At 42.1% G+C, this 20,826-nt stretch overlaps 2 protein-coding genes across 5 annotated transcripts in view; one reads left to right on the forward strand and one right to left on the reverse strand.

The window, feature by feature from the left end:
• EME1 (essential meiotic structure-specific endonuclease 1) overlaps positions 1-6,387 on the forward strand; it is a 12,356-nt gene extending 5,969 nt beyond the window's left edge. For both annotated transcript variants that reach the window (XM_048488442.1, XM_048488443.1), the window contains exons 6-9: positions 1,227-1,362; positions 2,492-2,607; positions 3,458-3,647; positions 6,097-6,387. In XM_048488442.1, the coding sequence (XP_048344399.1) occupies positions 1,227-1,362; positions 2,492-2,607; positions 3,458-3,647; positions 6,097-6,276 (622 nt within the window). In that variant the 3' untranslated portion in view covers positions 6,277-6,387. The remainder of the gene's footprint in view (positions 1-1,226; positions 1,363-2,491; positions 2,608-3,457; positions 3,648-6,096) is intronic.
• LRRC59 (leucine rich repeat containing 59) lies at positions 6,291-20,261 on the reverse strand. Of its 3 annotated transcripts, none has more exons than XM_048488444.1 (8): positions 20,149-20,261; positions 18,312-18,468; positions 17,558-17,617; positions 16,592-16,750; positions 15,039-15,143; positions 13,548-13,620; positions 11,337-11,510; positions 6,291-8,759 (listed from the first exon to the last, which is right to left on the reverse strand). In XM_048488444.1, exons 2-8 carry the CDS (start codon positions 18,414-18,416, stop codon positions 8,518-8,520), a joined length of 918 nt encoding a protein of 305 aa, XP_048344401.1. In that variant the 5' UTR covers positions 18,417-18,468; positions 20,149-20,261; the 3' UTR covers positions 6,291-8,517. The 3 variants fall into 3 exon arrangements, with proteins under 3 accessions (XP_048344401.1, XP_048344403.1, XP_048344402.1); XM_048488446.1 differs by lacking the exon at positions 20,149-20,261 and adding an exon at positions 19,957-20,134; XM_048488445.1 differs by lacking the exon at positions 20,149-20,261 and adding an exon at positions 19,899-20,134.
• Between the last annotated feature and the right edge of the window lie 565 nt (positions 20,262-20,826).

A 20,826-nucleotide genomic window follows, 5' to 3' on the forward strand; every position in this document is an offset into this window, starting at 1 on the left:
AGTTCTTTCCTGATTTTGAGCTCACCCATCTTAAAGAAAGTGTATTATTAGCATATTTTCTTTAGAAATAATGGCTTTATCGGCATGAATTTTTAGCAGATCCTTCTGTGTCGCTCATATTTTTGTATGCCAAAGATTTGATAGCAAATAAAAATCTATTTTGTGTATTTGCATTATTCACTAGGCCTAAAGGGCTAAGATGGGCTAAAAAGTAAAAAATAGTTCAGGGCATTCAATTTTATAAAATTTAATGATATCTAGATATGCCTCTACTCTTATTTATGGCCAGGTGAAACTGTTTCTGTCCACATTATGCAATTCCTTTTTTAAACTATTGTATTTATTTATTTTATTCCATTTGTACTACTCCCTTTCCCAGCAAGCCAGGCTAAGGGTGACTGACAGCATGTAAGAAGAGTTGGATTTATATTCCCCTTTCTCTCCTATAGGAGACTCAAAGGGGCTTACAAACTCCTTTCCCTTCCCCCCTCACAACAAACACCCTGGGAAGTAGGTGGGACTGAGAGAGCTTCAAAGAACTGTGACTAGCCCAAGGTAACCCAGCTGGTGTGTGTGGGAGTGCCCAGGCTAATCTGAATTCCCCAGATAAGCCTCCACAGCTCAAGCGGCAGAGCAGGGAATCAAACCCAGTTCCTCCAGATTAGAGTGCACCTGATCCACTGCTGCTCCTAAGTAATACAATATGGATAAAACCACACAATCGGTGTTTACTATTCCCAATTCTATTCTCTTTCTTGCCACTCAGATAGCCAAAACCAAGATACAAGTCTAAAATTGACTACATTTGTATATTTTATTGCGGAATGCTGAGGCATGCATTCTTTTAAATATGCAAAACAGTACAATTTTATATGCTAATTAATTTATAAATGATGTGCTGTATGTTTAAAGCAGTACAAGAAATTTGATTTTCATATCCCCACCCTTCAAAATTCTTAAACATTTCACATCTTTAGCTTAAGTGAGTCCAAATGAAATAAGTCCTTCAGATTGTTTCATATAAAGAGGTATATTATACAAACCCAGAGCATATTTCCCTGGGGAGAAATCTAATATTGGCAATGCTATAACTCAGAACTTATGGATGTGTGCTTTCTGAGGTGATTAGACTTTGTCTGAGAGAGAGCTTCTTTGTAGTTCTGCCACTTGCTGCACTTCTGCCCTTTTTGGGGCATAACAATTAATTAAAGTTTTTGTCTTCTCAGTTGCCACAAGCAGAAGCAAAAAAGACTGCCGCAAGCCATACCTCACACCAGTGATGCACAAGAGCAGAGCAAACAAAGGAATCGGAAAGGGAAGGCCACTCCAACCCCAAAGTTATCTAGAGTGGATGTGGAAGAAGTGAGTGAGTTTGGAGCCGTAGACCTGTGTTTTTTACAGCACATCTCTGAAGTTCTTACGTTTCCTCCTGCAAAGAACTTTGGCAGGGAATTATACCCTTCAGCTGCCAGGCATTTGACCTCAGCCCTTTGTGTGGGTTGGTAGATAGAGCTGTGCCATGGCTGGAAAGCATGGCAGAATAGAGGCAGAAGAAACCAACCATAATGTGGGTCACAGCTGATTTACTTATTTAGGAGATTTATAGGCTGCCAAGATGGCTAACAAAGTACAGTGGCGTAGGAGGTTAAGAGCTCGTGTATCTAATCTGGAGGAACCGGGTTTGATTCTCCGCTCTGCCACCTGAGCTGTGGAGGCTTATCTGGGGAATTCAGATTAGCCTGTACACTCCCACACACGCCAGCTGGGTGACCTTGGGCTAGTCACAGCTTCTCGGAGCTCTCTCAGCCCCACCTACCTCACAGGGTGTTTGTTGTGAGGGGGGAAGGGAAAGGAGTTTGTAAGCCCCTTTGAGTCTCCTACAGGAGAGAAAGGGGGGATATAAATCCAAACTCTTCTTCCTCTTCCTCTTCCTCTTCTTCTTTGCCCCAAAAGGGAGCCAAAGTGGCTTATAACATGATCCTTCCTCCTGCCTTTAATCCTCATAGCAACCCTGTAAGATAGGTTAGCAAGAGCTGCTAGCTCAGGGTGACCTGGCAAGTGTCCATGGCAGTGGGGATTCAAACCTGGGTGTCTCAGATTCTCCGCCACTCCAACTAGTATCGCAAACTGGTTGTCTGTTAAAATAAAAGCCTGGGTAGAGAGAATTCTGCCTGGTCCCGACATGGCAGGATGAAGGTGTCAAGGGAGAAGGCATTCCAAAGGTTTCAGAAGAGAAGGCAGCCTTTCAAACACTGAGGTATTATGAATGAAAGTCAGTATTGTCATTCAGGTTGGCTGGCAGTTTTGTTGAAGGCTGGAGAACCAGCCTTGAAAAGCAGTTTGCCTGATCATAGATACTGCACTTTTTCCACAGGAAGTGTTTTTTTGTAAGGCGAGGGAAAGACTGTGACCTGGTTAAGACTGCTGTACTGAAGGGTTGATTGTCCCATATTCCAAAAGTAAACTCACCATTTAGTTGTTGCATTTGCAGGCTTTAGTAGGGCTACAGCTTCACACAGGCGTCCAGATTCGAGTCCTCGAGAGCTGGAAGGAGTTTGCCGATTTTGCTGGCATGTTCACCAAGGCTGTAGCTGAAGCGCCATTCAAGTGAGTGAGAAAATAAAGATGCATTTTTCTCAGGGTGCTTACTGAAGATAGGTCAACAGCCTTAATTTAAGGGGATGCTGCTGGACACACAGCCATCAGACTGCAGTGTGAGGCCTTTCACTGAAACCAGAAATACTGGTTTTTGAAATGAACCCTTAGTGGAGGAACATCCTGAGGTAAAACACTCTGCAGCAGTTCTCAATTGACACCTTCTTCAAATTACTGCTGCTGCTACCTTCGGCCCAGATATCACTTAGGAAGTTTATGCGGACCCATGCCAGGAACTCTTCCACTCTCTTAGGCCCCTTCCGCACATGCAAAATAATGCATTTTCAAACCACTTTCACAACTGTTTGCAAGTGGATTTTGCCATTCCGCACAGCTTCAAAGAGCATTGAAAACAGTTTGAAAGTGCATTATTCTGCATGTGCGGGATGAGCCTTTGCTTTTCTGAAGGCATCAGGATCTCCTCCTATTTCTTTCATCCATGAACCAGCACAAGCTTTAGATTGCTTCACATTACGAAAACGTTAGTTCCCTGTGTTTGCAGGGCAAGTTGACAGTGTCTTCTTTATATAATACTTGAGAAGCACTTGTGTGTCTGAAATACACCTGTGAGTTGCAATTGGTTGAGCCCTTGAATGCAATTCCTGCTTGCTTTCAGGCATACAAATGTTGTCGGGAAGACATTTACTGTTGGTAGCTTCTCAAAGGGCTGCTCCTGCTGTGCTACTCCTTAAACGGAGTTATTGCATTCAGTTTGAATTTCACATGTTCAAGATGCTTTGTTTGTATTGGAATCTCCTTACCTTGCTTATTAGATAGTATTTCTACTTTGCATCTTTTGCAGAAGGGAACGGGATAAAAGCAGCTTTTCCTTCTGCTTGGATGGTGACTGGATTGGAGGGAAGAAGGTAGATCGCTCTGGAAAGGGGCTGCTACAAGTCTGGAAGAGACAACTTCAGCAATTTAACAGAGTCAGTCTAGAGATGGCCAGTGCCATTGTGGCCAAATACCCTTCCCCACGGCTCCTTGTGCAGGTAAGCTACAAGAAAAGTTACATGTATTTCTTATGCAGATATGGAATCTGAATGTTCATGCCAGCTTTTTCATGTTGAAGTTCTCATTCTGCTTTAAAACATCCAACGAAGTCCACAATCCAATTTTGGGAAACAAAATAAATGAATGCATATTTGTCTTGACTTGTATAGCTTTTGGTGTGTGGAACAATCATAGTCCTGAACCAATAGAAATGTTGCGAGTTACTTACACTATCCCAGTTTATTGGTCCCATGTTACTCTAGCATGTGGTTATTGTGGGCTTTCCGGGCTGTGTGGCGGTGGTTTGGTAGATCTTGTTCCTAACTTTTCGTCTGCATCTGTAGGTGGCATCTTCAGAGGTGTATCACAGAGGGAAGTGTGTTGCGCACTGTCTAGTGAGAAGGAAATTCTCACCAGACACAGAAGGGAATTCCCTTCTCACTGTGATATACCTCTGAAGATGCCAGCCACAGATGCAGGCGAAATATTAGGAACAAGATCTACCAGACCATGGCCACATAGCCTGGAAAGCCCACAACAACCAGTTGAGTCCAGCCATGAAAGCCTTCAACAATACATTACTCTAGCATGTTTCTGGCTAATAAATTGCACTTCCATAGAATGCTGGTGACAAAGCCTGGGAAAAATGTGTTAGATTCTCTTTAACAATTATGAAATGGTAATTATGACTTTCTCAAGAGTACAGCTAGGTACATATGGAACCATAAGTAAAAAATGGCTCTTCGACTTTCTCTGATATGGGCAGTAGATGGTAACTGATGATTAATGAAGTAAGCTCAGCCAATTCTGATATTTTCACAAACCACTCTTCTTTTGTGGGTATTATTATTTTTTTTGAGCATATAAGATTCTCGCTGCCAATATCATCTATAAAAACAAAATTCCATCTCTTTTTTCGAACTGTTTATCCATAAGACCCAAAAGAAAAGCCTCTGGTTTCATTTTTATATTGCTCTCTAAAATCTTCCAGATTGTTAAATTTTAGCTTTATTACAAGTCCACCATAAATGGTAAAATTACCCTTCATGATATTCACATTTCCAACACATTTGGAACATTTTTATACATTTTTGCTAATTTCTCCAGTAAATATTAACTATATATCATTTTGCAGACATTCTTTGAGACTGGAACTTAATGTAAATTTAAGACCCTTTAAACACATATTCTCCTACTGATCCATTTGCGTACTATATCCCAAGTTATTGGCCCATTTTATCATACAGTCTTTCTTCCTCTGTTTTCAATTTCAACAGCTTATTTATTTTGGCAATAATATGATTGTTATTCATAGATAGTTCTACTGTAGTCAAACCATCCAATCTTTTATCTGCGTTGAATCTTCTAGTTGTGTGTAAAACAATGACAGATATGTCCTTTAGCTATTAGCAGCGCAATCCTGGGGGTGGGGGGAAGCAGGCAAATGGATTCCTGGAAGCAGAGGTAAGGGGCAAATATGCCAGAGGGAGGGCCAGGGGCAGTTGCTGGGGATGGAACCGAAATTAGTCAGCTTCCAGAGGGCTTTCAGCCAGGGAACATCACCTCCACTGGCCACCAACTTGCACCACCAAAAAGTGCAGTGTGGCCCATTGAGGTTTTTCAGATGGCCCAAGATATCCCTGTACTTTCTTACCAATGCCACTTGAAACCTCTTTGGGGGTGGTGCAGTTGCACTGTAGAGGTGCTGCCGCAACTGCCATAAATCTGCCCCCCATGGATTGTACTGTAAACCTTCTGTTGATTTCATTTTTCATTCCCCTTGAGAAAAATCTAGTATATCACAATATATTAATCACCTATTTTCAAATAACATTTCTTGTCTGTATAGGGCTTTTTATGATGACCACCAACTAGGTTTATATTTGTCCAAATGGCATGTCTAATATATTTTAATTTTGTCATAGTATAAATAGATATGCCATCTGAAATCACATAAAGTTTTTAAAGACACATCAGCATCTTATGATTTTCAGGTACCCAACTCATTACAAAAATTAGCATTCTTGAAACAGTATTTAGTATCTAAAGTAACCTGTGAAATGTTTTTCCAACTTTTTATGCATGTTTACTCAAAAAAAAGGAATTCTACCACATTGCTACATAGTTTATTCCACTACTCAAACACTATCATAGTTAGGAATGCATTCCTAATATCAAACTTCCTTCTGCTGTCTTACTCCCTTCCCTGCGCAGCTCCCATGTATTGCTGTCATGGGTGGAAAGTAGGAAGGCGAGTCTTTGATTATGAGTAGGTAAGTAGACTGGATGAGGTTACTTTTACCGTTGTGATACAGAACCCATTATATCGTAACTGTTGCATTATGGTTACAAATTTGGGGGAAAGTGAGAATTCAGAGTCAACCTGACCACTGCTACATAAAAAGTTTGCTCCTTCAGTGAGCCACTCTTGGTCTGTGTAACATCTAGGCCTACAGGACCACCCCCTCTGAACAAGAGCAACAGAATCTTCTTGCAGAAATACCTGTACGTCGTGGTGATGGTGTGACTGCTACTACAAGGCGGATTGGTCCAGAGCTCTCCAAACGGGTTTACTTACAGATGACTTCCCACAACCCTGACTTATCTCTGGATGAGCCAAAAACATAGACTTAAGCAAACACTCTGTACAAACTATTAATTTTATTATTGGGGGCGGGGGGGGAGCATTAAACATTTCTTTCAAAAAATAAAAGTTGCCCAGAGACTGGAGAAAAGTGACTTTGTTGTTCCTGTGTATATAGAAGTATTCTCAGCTGCAATCCCAAATCTATCGTCATCCATTCCAACTAATTTAAAACTTTTGCTTTCATCAGATACATTAGCAGTCTTGCAAATAAACTTTTTTTTTAAAAAGCAGCTCTCACCCCAAATGTATTAGTACAAACTGCTATATAACCACAAGCAGTACATAGTTATCACACCCTATCAGTGTTAACCTCAAAGCAGAATAGTGGAAGTTAAAACTGTCTGTGAATGATTTTGACTTCACATATTCCTGTTTCAGCTTACAGCAGCCTATCTGCCAAACTGGAAGAATAGTCTCCTTTAATTCCATAGGTTATGTAAGGCCTTAAACTTGTTTGCAAGAGCCCAACCTATAGTATGTGCATATCGGTCAAAAGATTGGATTACATTTGAAGGCACAATGGATTACAGAATTTGGATAACAGCGACTTAAGAGCAGTACAGTAATTTTATTACACTAAATCGTTGAGGATATTTTTACCCTTAATTTGATCACACAAACATCACTGATTCTACGGTCTTTCCCTTGTGCTGCTTCCCTGTGAGCTGTCTTTTAAAGCCTTGCCTTGTTCAAATCCTGTATCTGTTTACCTTGAGGTCTCACTAAAATCAATGGGACTTGCATCCTAGTTGATTATAAACGTGGCTAAGGCTGCCAAGTGCTTCGACAGTTTTGTTGAGAATGCAGCCTGCAGAATTTTGTTTTCATGTGCTTGCTTGTTTGAAACTTGGGGAAATGTGAAAAATAGGCAAGTTCTCACTGCCCTTGTGTGAAGATTCTAACCGGGCATATTATTCTTATACTTAATCACAGAGATAGACCCCTATTAGGGAATTTGCTTATTCTTCCCTGTCAAGCAAGCATAGGAACACAGAGCAGGCATCTCTACCAGACATTCCAAACGGAGGAATAACTAATTTTATCATGTTCCCAGGTGTATGCAAATTCAAGCTCTAAGACTAATAAGAAGGATCTGTTGAGTACTAGCTTTCAGTAACTGTATGCAAACAGGACTTCATACAAGTCAAAGTCTTAAAACAGTGAAACGATTTCTTTTTGCAAAGATGGAGCTTATTTGGCCACTTTTCTTGGTAGACATCAGAGACTGGGGAAGGGAAGGTTATGGCAAATCTGATAGGCAACTTACAGCCCTATCCTATGCGGCAGAGTGGGCCAGTCGAGGTGGTGCAAGGCTGCATTGGCGTAAGGACACCCCTCTAATGGGCAGGGCAAAGATGCCAGTGGCTAGGTGCCTCTTAGCTCCATAACAACAAACCTTGTAAGTTGGGGTTGTCACAGTGGAACAGAGGTGTCTAACTTGATGCAGAAAAGTGGAACAGACTTTAGTCAGCTTCCACCCAGCCTTTAGGTTGGGAACGCTGAGGTTTTGGACTTCCACCACCACCTTGGGTGGTGTAACTCCATCAAGCCTTATGGAAGGCTTCCAGGTGACTGGGGTTTTTCTTTTAGCTGCCTCCCTGTGCTGCTTGGAAGCTCTCTGGAGGCGGCACTGTTGTACCAGCACCATCCCCAGCTGCATCAGGCTTCAGAATGAACTGCTAAGCAAGAAGGGGTTTAAATTAGAAGCTGTGGCATGGAAAAACAGCAAGTTTCCACCTATGATTCACACACCAAGTTTATGAGTAAATCTATATATATATTGATAACATTTACCACATCAGTTCCACACTCTATTGTACAGGAACTGAGCCAGCCCACATAGTGTTTGTTCCCTGCAGCAACACAACATTTAAAGAATACATATACAAAATTTTCTTCAGAGATGACAGATAGATCACCCCTCAGAACAAGGTTAGATGTTAAGCCTTGCAGGCAAGCAACCTCTTTTTTTTTGCAGCCCAGAAAAGGCTCTTCTGTGAGGAGAAGAAATGGCATTAAGTTCTGATTAGCCGCAGCAGCGGCAGAGGAGGGGGATCTGGCTTGTGATTCTGTTCTACTTGAGGGAGGCCACCAAAGCCAACGCTGAATGACTAAAGGCAATTTTCACCAGAGCACAATTCCATAGGAATTCTGACTGTACCAATATGGAAACAGTTGACAAGATGCTGAGTTTGGAAGAGTCCTTCAGGGCTGAGCCAACATTACTGCTGTGAGTTTAGCTGCAGGACGTTCCGCATAATTCTATGGCTCTGCAAAATGGTGAGTGCGTCTTCATAGAGCCTGTTCACGCTGATGCACACAGACTTGTGCTGCAGATCTGTAACCTTGCAGATGATCAAAGTACTGAGGGCACTTAGCAGCAGGAACAGCAGCAGCTTCAGCAGGATTCTGTACCAAGAACGCTTGGACTGATGTCGCTTTGATGAATGGGAAACTGAGAGTTCTTTAAACGTAGGAGAAAGAAAAATAAGTGAACTGAGTATCAGATTCTGTTCTGCACAAAAATAAAACCACCCCATTATTAGGAAGCTCTGTAATCAGCTCAATGGAAAATGAGTATGCATCCTATTATTATAAGATAAATTCATCAGATAGGGTGGCTGAACACGGCATCTACCAAACTTGAATGCTAAAAGAATCCTACTGGTTTTGCTGAGGGACAGGTTGGATTTGTACTGGCATTACACAGAAATTTAACAGTGCAGAAGACTGTCTGCTGCTTTCATATTAGCAACCTTCAGCCATATCCACATGGACACACTGCAGGGAAAACTTGAATATTTTGGTTTCCCCACCTTAATCAGTAGTGTTAACCAAAGATAATGCAACTTATCCCTGAAATCAGCCTCCATCCCTAAAGACTGGAAGATGGCCAATATCACACCAATCTTTAAGAAAGGATCTAGGGGGGACCTGGGAAATTACAGGCCAGTCAGTTTGACATCTGTTCCTGGTAAATTAGTGGACTCTATCATTAAAGATAAAATTATCAAACATGTAGAAAAGCAAGACCTGCTGAGAAAGAGTCAGCATGGCTTTTGCAGAGGCAAGTCCTGTCTTACAAACTTACTAGAGTTCTTTGAGGGTGTAAACAGGCATGTGAATAAGGGGGAACCAGTGGACATTGTCTACTTGGATTTCCAAAAGGCTTTTGACAAAGTTCCTCACCAGAGACTATTGAGAAAACTCAGCAATGAAGGAATAAGAAGAAAAGTCCTCCTATGGATTAAAAACTGGTTGAGAAACAGGAAGCAAAGGGTGGGTGTAAATGGGAAATTCTCGCAATGGAGACATATAAGGAGTGGTGTCCCCCAAGGATCCTTTTTGGGACCAGTGCTCTTTAACCTATTCATAAATGACCTGGAAGTAGGGGTGCGTAGTGTGGTGGCCAAGTTTGCAGATGATACCAAATTATGTAGGGTGGTGAGGACCGCAAAGGACTCCGAAGAGCTCCAAGTGGACCTTTATAAATTAGGTGAGTGGGCTAAGAAATGGCAAATGCAGTTCTATGTAGCAAAAATGTAAAATGATGCACATAGGGGCAAAAAATTTAAACTTCACATACACGCTACAGGGGTCAGTGCTATCAGTCACAGACCAGGAAAGGGATTTAGGCGTCTTAGTTGATAGTTCCATGGGTTTGTCAACTCAATGCATGGCAGCTGTGAAAAAGACAAACTCTATGCTGGGGATAATTAGGAAAGGAGTTGATAATAAAACTGCAAGGGTTGTCATGTCCTTATATAAAGAAGTGGTGCGACTGCACTTGGAGTACTGTGTTCAGTTCTGGTCGCCACATCTCAAAAAGGATATTGAGGAGATAGAAAAAGTGCAGAGAAGGGCAACAAGGATGATTGAGGGACTGGAGCACCTTCCTTACGAGGAGAGGTTGCAGTGTTTGGGACTCTTTAGTTTGAAGAGGAGACATCTGAGGGGGGATATGATTGAAGTCTATACAATTATGCATGGGGTAGAAAATGTTGACAGAGAATTTTTTCTCTTTTTCTCACAATACTAGAACCAGGGGGCATAAATTGAAAATGCTGGGGGGAAGAATAAGGCCTAATAAAAGGAAACACTTCTTCACACAACGTGTGATTTGTGTTTGGAACAGAAACTTCATTAGGTTGTTGTGGGTTCCATGGTCTGGTAGATCTTGTTCCTAATGTTTCGTCTGCATCTGTGGTTGCATCTGTCGCCTGCATCTGAAGATGCAGGAACAAGATCTACCAGACCACAGCCACACAGCTTGGAAAACCCACTACAACCAGTTGAATCTGACCATGAAAGCCTTCGACCATACATGAAACTTCATTAGTTTATTGCAGCATTTCTCACTTGGGGAAAGTATGTGCTTTGTACAAAAAGATTCCCACGATCAGCTAAAAAAGATCACAATTAGCACTGCAAGTTACAGTAAACAATAGTGGGTAAAATAAGCCAAGTGTCTGATTTGGAACAAGGCAGCTTTATATGGTCTTTTTCCATACTCAGGATTGCTTATGCATGTTATCAGCATTAGGTAATTAAAAAAAATAAGAACATGATGAACACTAGTTTCAGCAGATTAAATGTGATATTTAATCAAACTATGCTCTTTTGACACTTGGATTCTCACAGTGAACCTGAGGCGAGTACAAACAATCCAGACTTACAGCTTTTTGACCCATTATTTATTCCAGAATAAGGACATTGGTTCAAAGATGGAAATTAGATACACTGAGTAAAACATACCTTTTTGTCAACACTGGAATTGCCTAGTTATATGTTATGCTTAAATACCAGCATGGGTTTTAAAACTACTTAGATTATCAATACAGGCTCTCAGCCGTTCTTCAATTTCCAAGAAATACCCTCCTGGTGCCCCTTAATCGACACCTTTCCATTTCACTAATGGCAGCACTGAAACCATTCTGTGTTACTTATTTAGATGTCCTATAACTGAAGGTAATGTTCATCAATTTGTTACTCTACCTAAGCTTAAAGTATATCCACATGCATGCACACGGTTTGTACTTACCTGGATTCTCACCATTTTCTTTCTTTGTGTGTTGATCCTTTTCCTGCTTTGCAGCTTTCAGAGCATCATACTCCCTTCTCCTGCGTTCTTTCTCTTCTGCCTTTTCCCTCTTCCGCAGTTCCCGCTCTTGGGCCTCCCTTGCTCGTTGTTCTGCTTCACGTTTCTTCTCTAGTTCTAAGCATTAAAACAAACGCGAGGTGTCCTCATTTGTTTTAGAAAATGCTCCCATCTCTTCATCACATTACACTGATTATTAAGAGTCAGAAAGAACCCAACTGAATGGCAGAAGATTCATCAGGGCAATGCTCATAAATGATCGATACTCACAAAATAAAATGATCTTCTGGAAATATCACCTGGCATCAAATCCTGGCAATTTATTATGTATTCTATATGGTCAAGATATCTCTCAACAATCTCATGAGATGGAATAACAGGCTGAGAGACAGTGACTGTCCCAAAGTTACCCAGACATTCTGCAGTCAAGGGGGGATTTCTGAACCTAAGCCCAGTCCTCTCGCCAGTTGCCCTGACCTGGATAGGGCAGACTAGCCTGATCTTGGAAGCTTAGTAAAGTCAGTCCTCATTAGTACTTGGATGTGAGACCACCAAGCAATTGTAGAGCTACTATGCAGAGGCAGGTAATGGCAAACCACCCTGAATGTCTTTTGTCTTGAAAACTCTACGGGGTCACAGTAAGTCAGCCCCAACTTGACGTCATAAAAAACAACAACACCTAAAACTCTAAGTCAGTACACCACACTGGCTTTTTATATGGCTGTATGCGAGAGAAAATACTCATACAATATATATTTCAGACCTATAATACATGAATGTGCAATTTATTTTTTAAATTTCTACATTTCCATCAAAATGCTCAACAATGCACACAGAGAAATTGATGGGTCAGTCTGTTCTGTGTAGGGCTGCACTCCATTAAAGGAGCAGGACCGTTGTATGGGTGTTGGGGAGGAAGACAGGCCACTATTAGATCCATGCCTACATGTGGAGCCTCAGGAGTCCTCTGTAGCATGCAGTGTCTTTAATCAACTTCAAATGGAGAACCACCTATGGCCTTTCCTTGAAAAGGGAGATTTGGCCATGGTTATCCATGCTTCATTAATGACATTAATACAGCATATTCTGCTTGGGACTACCTGTGAAGACTGTTCGGAATGTAGTAACAAGATTGTACTGATGCAGAATTATACAAACATAACTGGTTGGTTTTAAAAGAATTATACTGGTTGCCAACCTGTTTCTAGCACAACCAAATACAGGTTCTTACTCTGGTCTGGATACAATGTAAGAACTACTAATTTCATACAAGGTTGCTCAATGGCTGCATCCAAGACAAGATGCATAACAACCACACACACAGCCTTTTCCATGGGGGCAGCTCAAACCTGGAATGCTCTTGTGATAGCAGCCTCCCAGATACCTCGCTAGTTAAACTTCTGGTGCCAGACCTTTTTATTTCTATTCTTCCAGATACCTGTGGATTGATCTGAAGTTGATCATTGTGTGCTTTGGTCACTATATTTTCTGAGTATCTCCAGTTGGGCTTAGTTCAAAATTGCCCCCACTTCATTTTTTGCTTTTTACTCCAATGCTATTTCAATAGGAAGTTTTGCTGGATGCTGTCATTTCTGCTTCTGTCTAATCTGTCTTATGCTGTTGTGAGCGGCTTCAAGCATGGTTCTGAGAGTGTGGCTGTTCAAATAAAATGCCAAATGCCCAAACCTAAAACCAATGTTAAGAAAATTTCAGTGTGGTTGACACAAGCAATTTAAGAGTTGAAATGTAGCCTCCCAGTCTCGCCCTTCCACAAAAAAAAATCACCACTGTTTCAAATGGTCATCTGAACAAACCCTATAATCACTCAGGCATCCCAAAGTTTTGTACTAGAACTGTAAATCCTAGTGAGCTCTAAGCGTGAATTTCACTATGTTATGTAAAATTTGAACTCCAGAAATCAAAGACAGGAGTTGACAACCTTTCCTGAGTAAGCCATCAGTACTGGAACATCTTTTCTTTTACAAACCAATGTGGCAAAATCTTCAGTCTGCCTCCTGTCCATTTTGTTGCATGAATTTTGAATAGTGGATTTGGACCAGTATTTTTCATGCCTCTGAAAATTAAAATCAGCTCTATCACAAAGGTTATAAGGAGCCAATACACCAGAACGTGAGCTGGCTAACTAAACGTTACCTCGCTCTGCCTGTAGTTTTCGTTGTCTCTCACGGTCCAGCTCAGATTGGATGGATTTCATATAGTGCAGAACCTTTGAGAACCAAAAAACAAATTGCACGAGATTTGTTTTCCCACTGATATTTTGAGAACAGAAACAAGAATGTATAGCCACAAGCAGCAACAGGGATGCAATTTCTTTTCAGGACACCCAAGACTACAGAAAGGTGTACTGAAACAGTACATTTGGCTAACTAGTTTTGGAAGAGGACTGCGTCTTCAGTTGCTTTCATAAAATGAAGACTAAAAGACAAAAAGCGATGTCTTGTCCAGCTCCTCAAGCTCCCAAGGATGATCATGATCCCACCTGCATGGAGTTAACTCACGCAATCCAGAGCAAAGTGCCCCACAAGCAGAGAACAAAAAACATGGCATGGTGCCTGCACAGCAAATAACTCCACATGAATGAAGCAAGTGAGCAAAGTCACACATGATTGAAAAAGGGAAAGCAAAACACAGGCCTCTAGCCAATGTGTCCTGGGAAATAATTCCTTTCCTGGAAAGTTAGCAATTCAACTGGACCCTGAACATTAGCAACGTCACTTTTTCATACATGGCTCTTCAACAAGGGACTTCATCCCTACAGTTTCCCATATGTTTGCTCTTGAGTCTTGAAAAACAAAAGAAAGAAAAATAGGAAAAGCAGGACCATCAGCAGCATTAATTATTAACACCCATGCACACATCCTTAACATCCTTCTGAACACAGGGCCAAGGACCAGCGTCAATCTTCCCTTCTGATCATCCTCATGCTGCCTATAAATCTATCAACATGAAATTTCTCTAGAGTGACCTCTGAAATATCACTAGATGTTCCCAAGTCCATCACATATGCGCATATGATGTAGAAACCACATGCCAGAACTAAATTAATGTGGAACATGATAGAAAATCAACAAAAGGAGCTACATACAAATTCAATGCATTATTTTCTGTGGATTATAAAATATAATAATTCCACATTAAGCCTTAGGGCATGATAGATAAAAATCCAGAAAAAGTAACTCCCCACTCTGAAACATACTGGGAAACTTTGGGTCACTCATTCTCTCTCTGCCTAATCTAATTCACAGTACTTTTTGTTATGAAAATAAAAATGGACAAATGGAGAAGTAGGTCTCCCTGAATTTCCTGAAGGATAGCCTGGATAAAAGTATCACAGACAGATCTAGCTTTTCAGTCATGAACTAATGGCCGGCAGAAATCGACTGCAAATGACAAAGTGTTCAACAGGGATTCCCAGCAGAGCTGAATTCAGAAATGATGGCAAGATGTCAGGCTGCTTCCTGCCCTCTTTTGTCAGCCCTGTCAGCAATAGTTGGAAAGTGTTCTTAGCTGGAACTCAAGTTCACGCACAATGAAGGACTGCCAGCTGCCTTCTGAAGAAACAACAGATGTTATGAAGAAAAAAAAAATCTAAATAAAAACTAAATGCTAAGCAGCTTAACTCACCTTAATAGCAGCCTGTTTACACTGCTTTTCATCCAAACAATCTCCAGCGACCTTAGCCAGTGTGGAATCCAATGGGTTGTCCTTCAGATCCAGCCACTTCAGGTTCTGTTGAACAGGAAGAAACACAGGATCAGACAATGTCGATGGCCAGCATTTTCCCAGTTTCATTCCTTGGAAGCATTATTTATCCTATTACTACTACTACTTAGAAGGCCACAGATTCTGAGCAAACTTGAGAAGAACAGGTGCAGTAGAGACATTATGTCACGGATTAGGCTGAACCTCTTATTTCTGACGTTTTCTAGGCAATGGTCATGTGGTGAGACAAACAACTGCTTCTGAGGCTTTAGTTCCACTATGGAGGCAGCAGATAATACAAGTGCCACTAAACACATGCCTGCTAGGGAGTTGTTAACCCATTAGTTAGATCAGGGGTAGGGAACCTGCGGCTCTCCAGATGTTCAGGAACTACAATTCCCATCAGCCTCTGTCAGCATGGCCAATTGGCCATGCTGACAGAGGCTGATGGGAATTGTAGTTCCTGAACATCTGGAGAGCCGCAGGTTCCCTACCCCTGAGTTAGATGAACAAATTATCCAGGTTTTTGGTGATAAAAGCAATAGATACAGGTAGCATAACTTTCAAAAGTAGCATGCCACTTCAAAGAGCTAAAATTACTGTGAGAGCAAAGGAATCTCAATAACAGAACCACAAAATATAGACTAGGTTTTTGAACCTGTGTGCACCTTTGTAATTCTGACACAGTTTGGTGGGAGTGACAGCAAAATGGCTGCCATATGAAGCAAAGCCACACATGTAGAGGAAGCCAACATTCAAGATAGAAGATAATTTTTAAAGTATACTGGGAAAGAGGAGCAACAGTACAAGCAACACTGTGGTGGTAGCTCCCGCTGAAACTGTTATTTTTATCTGCACTGCCAATTAGATCTCCAGTGGCCACTCAGAATCCCTGCTGGGAAAAAGTGGTCTGACCCATTTTCTAAAAATAGTTGAAGGGCACCATGGTGCCCATGGGAGCCATATTGTGGACTTGAGATATACACCTCATACCAATACCAGACTTTCATGCAATAGTTCCTCTGGGAGGCAATAATGAATGAGTGGACAGAAAAAGGCAGCCCAATCCAAGGCGGCGGGGGGGGGGGGGGGGCATAGAATGGCACCACATGCCACCTCCAAAGATGAAATTGGTGGAGCAGGCAGTGGGAGAGAAGATATATTTACTAGCTATGTCTATTGATAAGGCTACAGAAATCACAATGAAGTTCACAACTCTGAATCTTTAAAAGTCAAATCATACACAGCCATCTAATTTCTTCACACCAAGAAATATGAATAGGAACTTAATAGAGCTACAAAGATTTTTCAAGGGCTGCTATAAAAGTTTGCCAGAATGTAAACTCCTACATAAATTCACCAGGAAAACCAATTTTATTTAGAGAAATAAATATTGGAATAATTTTGAGTATGTTCTGGGATGAAATCCAAGACCAGACTCATTTTTGAGAGTGGGAAGTAAGTGAGAGAATTACCTTGAGTTGAGCAAAACTGATTGGCAGGGTAACTAATCGATTGTTCAAAAGGTCCAGGTGTTGCAAGTTAATCAAACGGCCAAAGTCCGAGGGCAGCTGTTGAAGCTGATTTTTACTCAGGTCCAATTTCACCAAGTGGGTCAAACTGCAGAAGTCTGACTGGAATCCAAATACAAGGGGAAAACATTTCAACCATCACCTTCTCCAAAAGTTGAGACATATGGAAATCTGACATGTGGTAGACCAAGCAGAAAACACAAAAAGACCAACATACCCTGGTCTCTCTCTTCCAAGATTTTTTTTTTTACTTTCAGCTTTCCTCCAAAAATCTCAGGGAGTCTACACGTTTCTCCTATATCCCTACTTCATTCTCACAACACACTTGGTGACTAGTCCAAAGGCACCAATAGTGCTATCCTAAGCAGATTTACACACTTCTAAGCCCATTGCTGCTGAGAAGACTGTAACTATGCTCTGGCTGGCACTGCTAAGCTTTGTAACAGAGTGGGAACTTGGACCAAGGACTCACTAGTCCACCCCCATTATTACACAAGGAGGGTTCTTCCTATTGTCACTTCCCTCACACTAGGTATATAAAGAGAAAAACAGTCATACATTAAGATAACCATGGGTCCTGCAGTTCACTAAACGGATCCCACAGCCAAATTCTAGAAACCTATTGCTTTAATCTTGCTAACATCCTCCACTGCCAGTTTCTTACAACTGTAGCTACCTGCCCCCTTTGAAATTAAAGGATCTGCCATCAATAGATGGCATGTATACCTCCATTTTCTGAAAAAAGTTAGGTGTGGTGCACCTACCTCTCACCATATATCACTGAACCTTTTAGGATCACAACAGCACGAGAATTACAACTACCCATAACAGAACATTTCCACCATGAGTAGGCTTTATTTATACTATTTCCATGTGTAAGGCTGTAAAAAGGATAAGGTTAGAGCTTACTGGTAAAGAGGTGAGGTTGTTACATGACAGGTCCAAAACAGTAGCCTTTGGAAGCCCTGCCTGAAAGAGAACCAAAGAACCAAATTAACTGTTTATCAGCTAGCCATAGTACTCTCTAAAGACTAGACCCAAGAAAACTTCAGTGTCACTCTCCGAAAATCTTCACTTGCAACAACATGGATAAAACTTTTCAAGCAGCTTCATATTTAAAGTAGCCAACAAACCATATTTTACAAAATACTGATTTATATCACAGATCCCCCATTAATCTGTATTTCAGCTGCAATATCTGTCACAAGTTGGAAGCAACTTGCATTGAGTTGGCTGCCCAAGCTAAGCAAATCTTTCTGCCTATCTGGCCATTATCCATTAATTTGCTTAATACCCATTCTAGAACAAGAATCTGTTGATTGCTATTATGCTAGGATTCGTTTTCGTTAAACTTCTACTACAATTACCTGCTCATGCTTGGAAACAAGGAAGTAAATTAACCTACCTTTATACCAGTTCCCTGAAATCTACAGACTACGCAATTTCAAGGCTGTTCCTTTCTTCAAATTGCGAGAAAAAAGTACATATCCTTATAGATACACTTATGGTTTAACCTTTTTTATAAGTAAATCTAACATTGTGATATTTTGTGATTATCCAGCTTCTCAGCTATATTCAAAACAGCCATTATGTTCATAAATGCAACATAGATCCCCACAATCCCTTGACATGTATTGTGATCCATAAGAAAACAGATACCAACCAGCTCTTTAACGGGCACCTCATTCAGGTCACACAAGCTTAAGTCCAACTCATTGCCTTCCAGTTTGTCCTTCAGATTCACTCCTTTTCCTCCGGATTTTGCCATGACTTTCAACAAAGCAGATTTTGTCCTAGCAGCCTGGCGAATGTCTGTGCACCTGAGAAGGTAGAAAGAGTAAAGGTGTTCTCTCACTAATCAGGAATTCCTTACACTCACTTCAGAGTCAATATGAGTACAATCTCAGGGCATAAGGGTGGGAGCATCATGAAGCAATGCACCTGCTTCTCATTGGCAAACCCCAGGTCAGAACAGTTTTTCTTTAATTGCCATGTTAGCAATGGGAATTTTTGAACTACTGATATGACAAGAAAATCTTTGAACTATCCACTCTCCAACCCAGCTGTATGGTGGAAGGACTGTTTCCTAGGGAAATATGTCATCCCCATGGCTCTTGGACCATTGCCAAGACTGCTGAAGTTCTCACTAGTGGTACTGGATGGTTTTCTAACATAAAAGCCTAACACCTTTTTACAAATGATGTCAAGAATATCAGAAAAATCAATTTACTGGGATCTTCAACTCCTCAGCTGTTGATACAGCAGCATGAATTCATTCTGTGCCTGGGAGAGTGAAGAATCATTCCTCCCTCTCCTCACCCTCATTGCAGCACCTGCTGCTGCAGTCATCAAGTAAGAGAGTATGGATAGTGAAATTATGCACAAATTTACAACTTGTTAACACAATTATGCAGTTTTTCCGGTCATTCTCTAGCACTGCTTGAAATTGTGTGCCCCGTTCTAAATCAAGCATGCTGCAGTCTGCCTATCCCTATTCATAATACTCAGTTTTCTTCCAAACATTGAACTAGTTATATAGGGAACAACAAAGGAGTCCAGTTGGGGACACCACTGCAGCAAACACTTAACCCAGGGGGGTCCAACTCTGGAGCCCCAGATGTTTATGGACTACGATTTCCATCAGCTCATGCCAGCAATTGGCCATGCTGGCAGGGACTGATGGGAATCGTAGTCTATGAACATCTGGAGCACCAGAATTGGACACCCCTGACTTAATCTGTTCGTACTGACATTAATGATTCCTGCCATGGAGAACTGAACTCACCCATTCTTGCCTATGGAATCCTGTTCCAGCTCATTTTAGAGTCTGATAAAATGCTGGAATACAGTTAGGCAGTTGTTTTTAAATGGACACGATCACTGCCTGTGTATAAAGTAACATTTCACTTTTGTTTCCTAGCAGGCTCTATGCCTTTAACAAGTGGGACAAGCAGTAATCCATCAGATGATGTTTTTTCCAGCGTCAGTGGCTCTAGTGTGGGGAAAAAACCTGCACCTGTTGAATTACTGCCGGTGGAGGTGCTGTTAAAGACTATGTCAGGGGGGAAAAAACCTCGCGGTGTAGTTCGAAATTCAGAAGTAAAGCAAAAATATAGAGGGTTGGCAACGCCCCCCGCCCCGACTCGTCCTTCGGCTTTTCCTAGCAGATGTCGCCGCACACGTGGCAACCACATTTCCCTTCACGTCCAGGAGCTCCAAACCCCTTTGCCAAGACGGTCCCGTCACGCACCCAGGGGTGCTCCTCCCAGCCGCATCACACAGGGGAGCCTCGCGTCGAGCACCAGTACCTGACACTACCGGCCCCGCCCGCTTTGAGCAGCCCTGACTCCACAACGCTCTCCAGCAGGAGTGGAGGGGGGGAGAAAAGCAAGGCGGGCGGGCGCAGGTTGGGGCTCCGTTTAGGCGCGAAGGACGCAGCCCCCCAAAACGCGTCTCTCTGTTAGGAGAAACGGGGGCTGCTCGTTCCGTGCCGCACTCACCTCTCCCCCGCCCCTCCAGCAGCGCTGCCCACGCGCCAGTGCCAGCCACTTCCGCACCCGCCTTCTCTCGGAGTTCTCGCCCAGGCCCGGGCAGAGAAGAAGAACAACGAAGAGTTGCCGACCAGCAAGAGTGGCTCGTCCGCGCCGGGAAAAGGACCAGGCAGCGCCCTCTGGAGGCTTTAGTGGCGCGGAACCCTTCTAGGGTGTCTTTTTGGCAGGCGGGGAGGGACGTTGTAATTAAGGTGTAGGCTGGAATAAACGCTCCAAGGCGCCGCCCGCCACTAGTTATACTTATGGGATGTGTAGGCAGGGATGACATGGCAGTCAGCTTGGGGAGAAATAGGTAAATGCAGGTCACTATGGGAACTGGGTCAGTGTGTGTGTGTGTGTGTACGTGTTCCTGGAGGTAGAAGGTTGTGACCTTGAAAAAGCAGGGTTAGGAGGGCAAGGAAAAGATAACAGTTTGACTTTGACCTAACCAGTCCATTCTTCCCTACAGAAAATGGCCATGCTCTTTTGCCACTGCAGTTTACCAAAGTATAGAAAGGGTCTCAGTTCGAATGCTCCTTTTGAAAAGTCATGAAAGGCTCCAAAGTTTCAAATGTTAAACATTCAGAGCACAAAAAATGATCTTCCTCTCATACCAAAGTTTTAGGTCACACAATCCAACATAGTTGT

This window comes from Sphaerodactylus townsendi, linkage group LG03 (genome assembly GCF_021028975.2).
Source record: "Sphaerodactylus townsendi isolate TG3544 linkage group LG03, MPM_Stown_v2.3, whole genome shotgun sequence".
NCBI lineage: Eukaryota > Metazoa > Chordata > Lepidosauria > Squamata > Sphaerodactylidae > Sphaerodactylus > Sphaerodactylus townsendi.

Coding starts and splice junctions, on each gene's coding strand:
- LRRC59 (XM_048488444.1), bottom strand. CDS start 18,416: ATGGCAAAATCCGGAGGAAAAGGAGTGAATCTGAAGGACAAACTGGAA. Junction 16,751..17,557: donor ACAACCTCACCTCTTTACCA/GTAAGCTCTAAC, acceptor TTTGGATTCCAG/TCAGACTTCTGCAGTTTGAC. Junction 15,144..16,591: donor TCAGTTTTGCTCAACTCAAG/GTAATTCTCTCA, acceptor CCTGTTCAACAG/AACCTGAAGTGGCTGGATCT.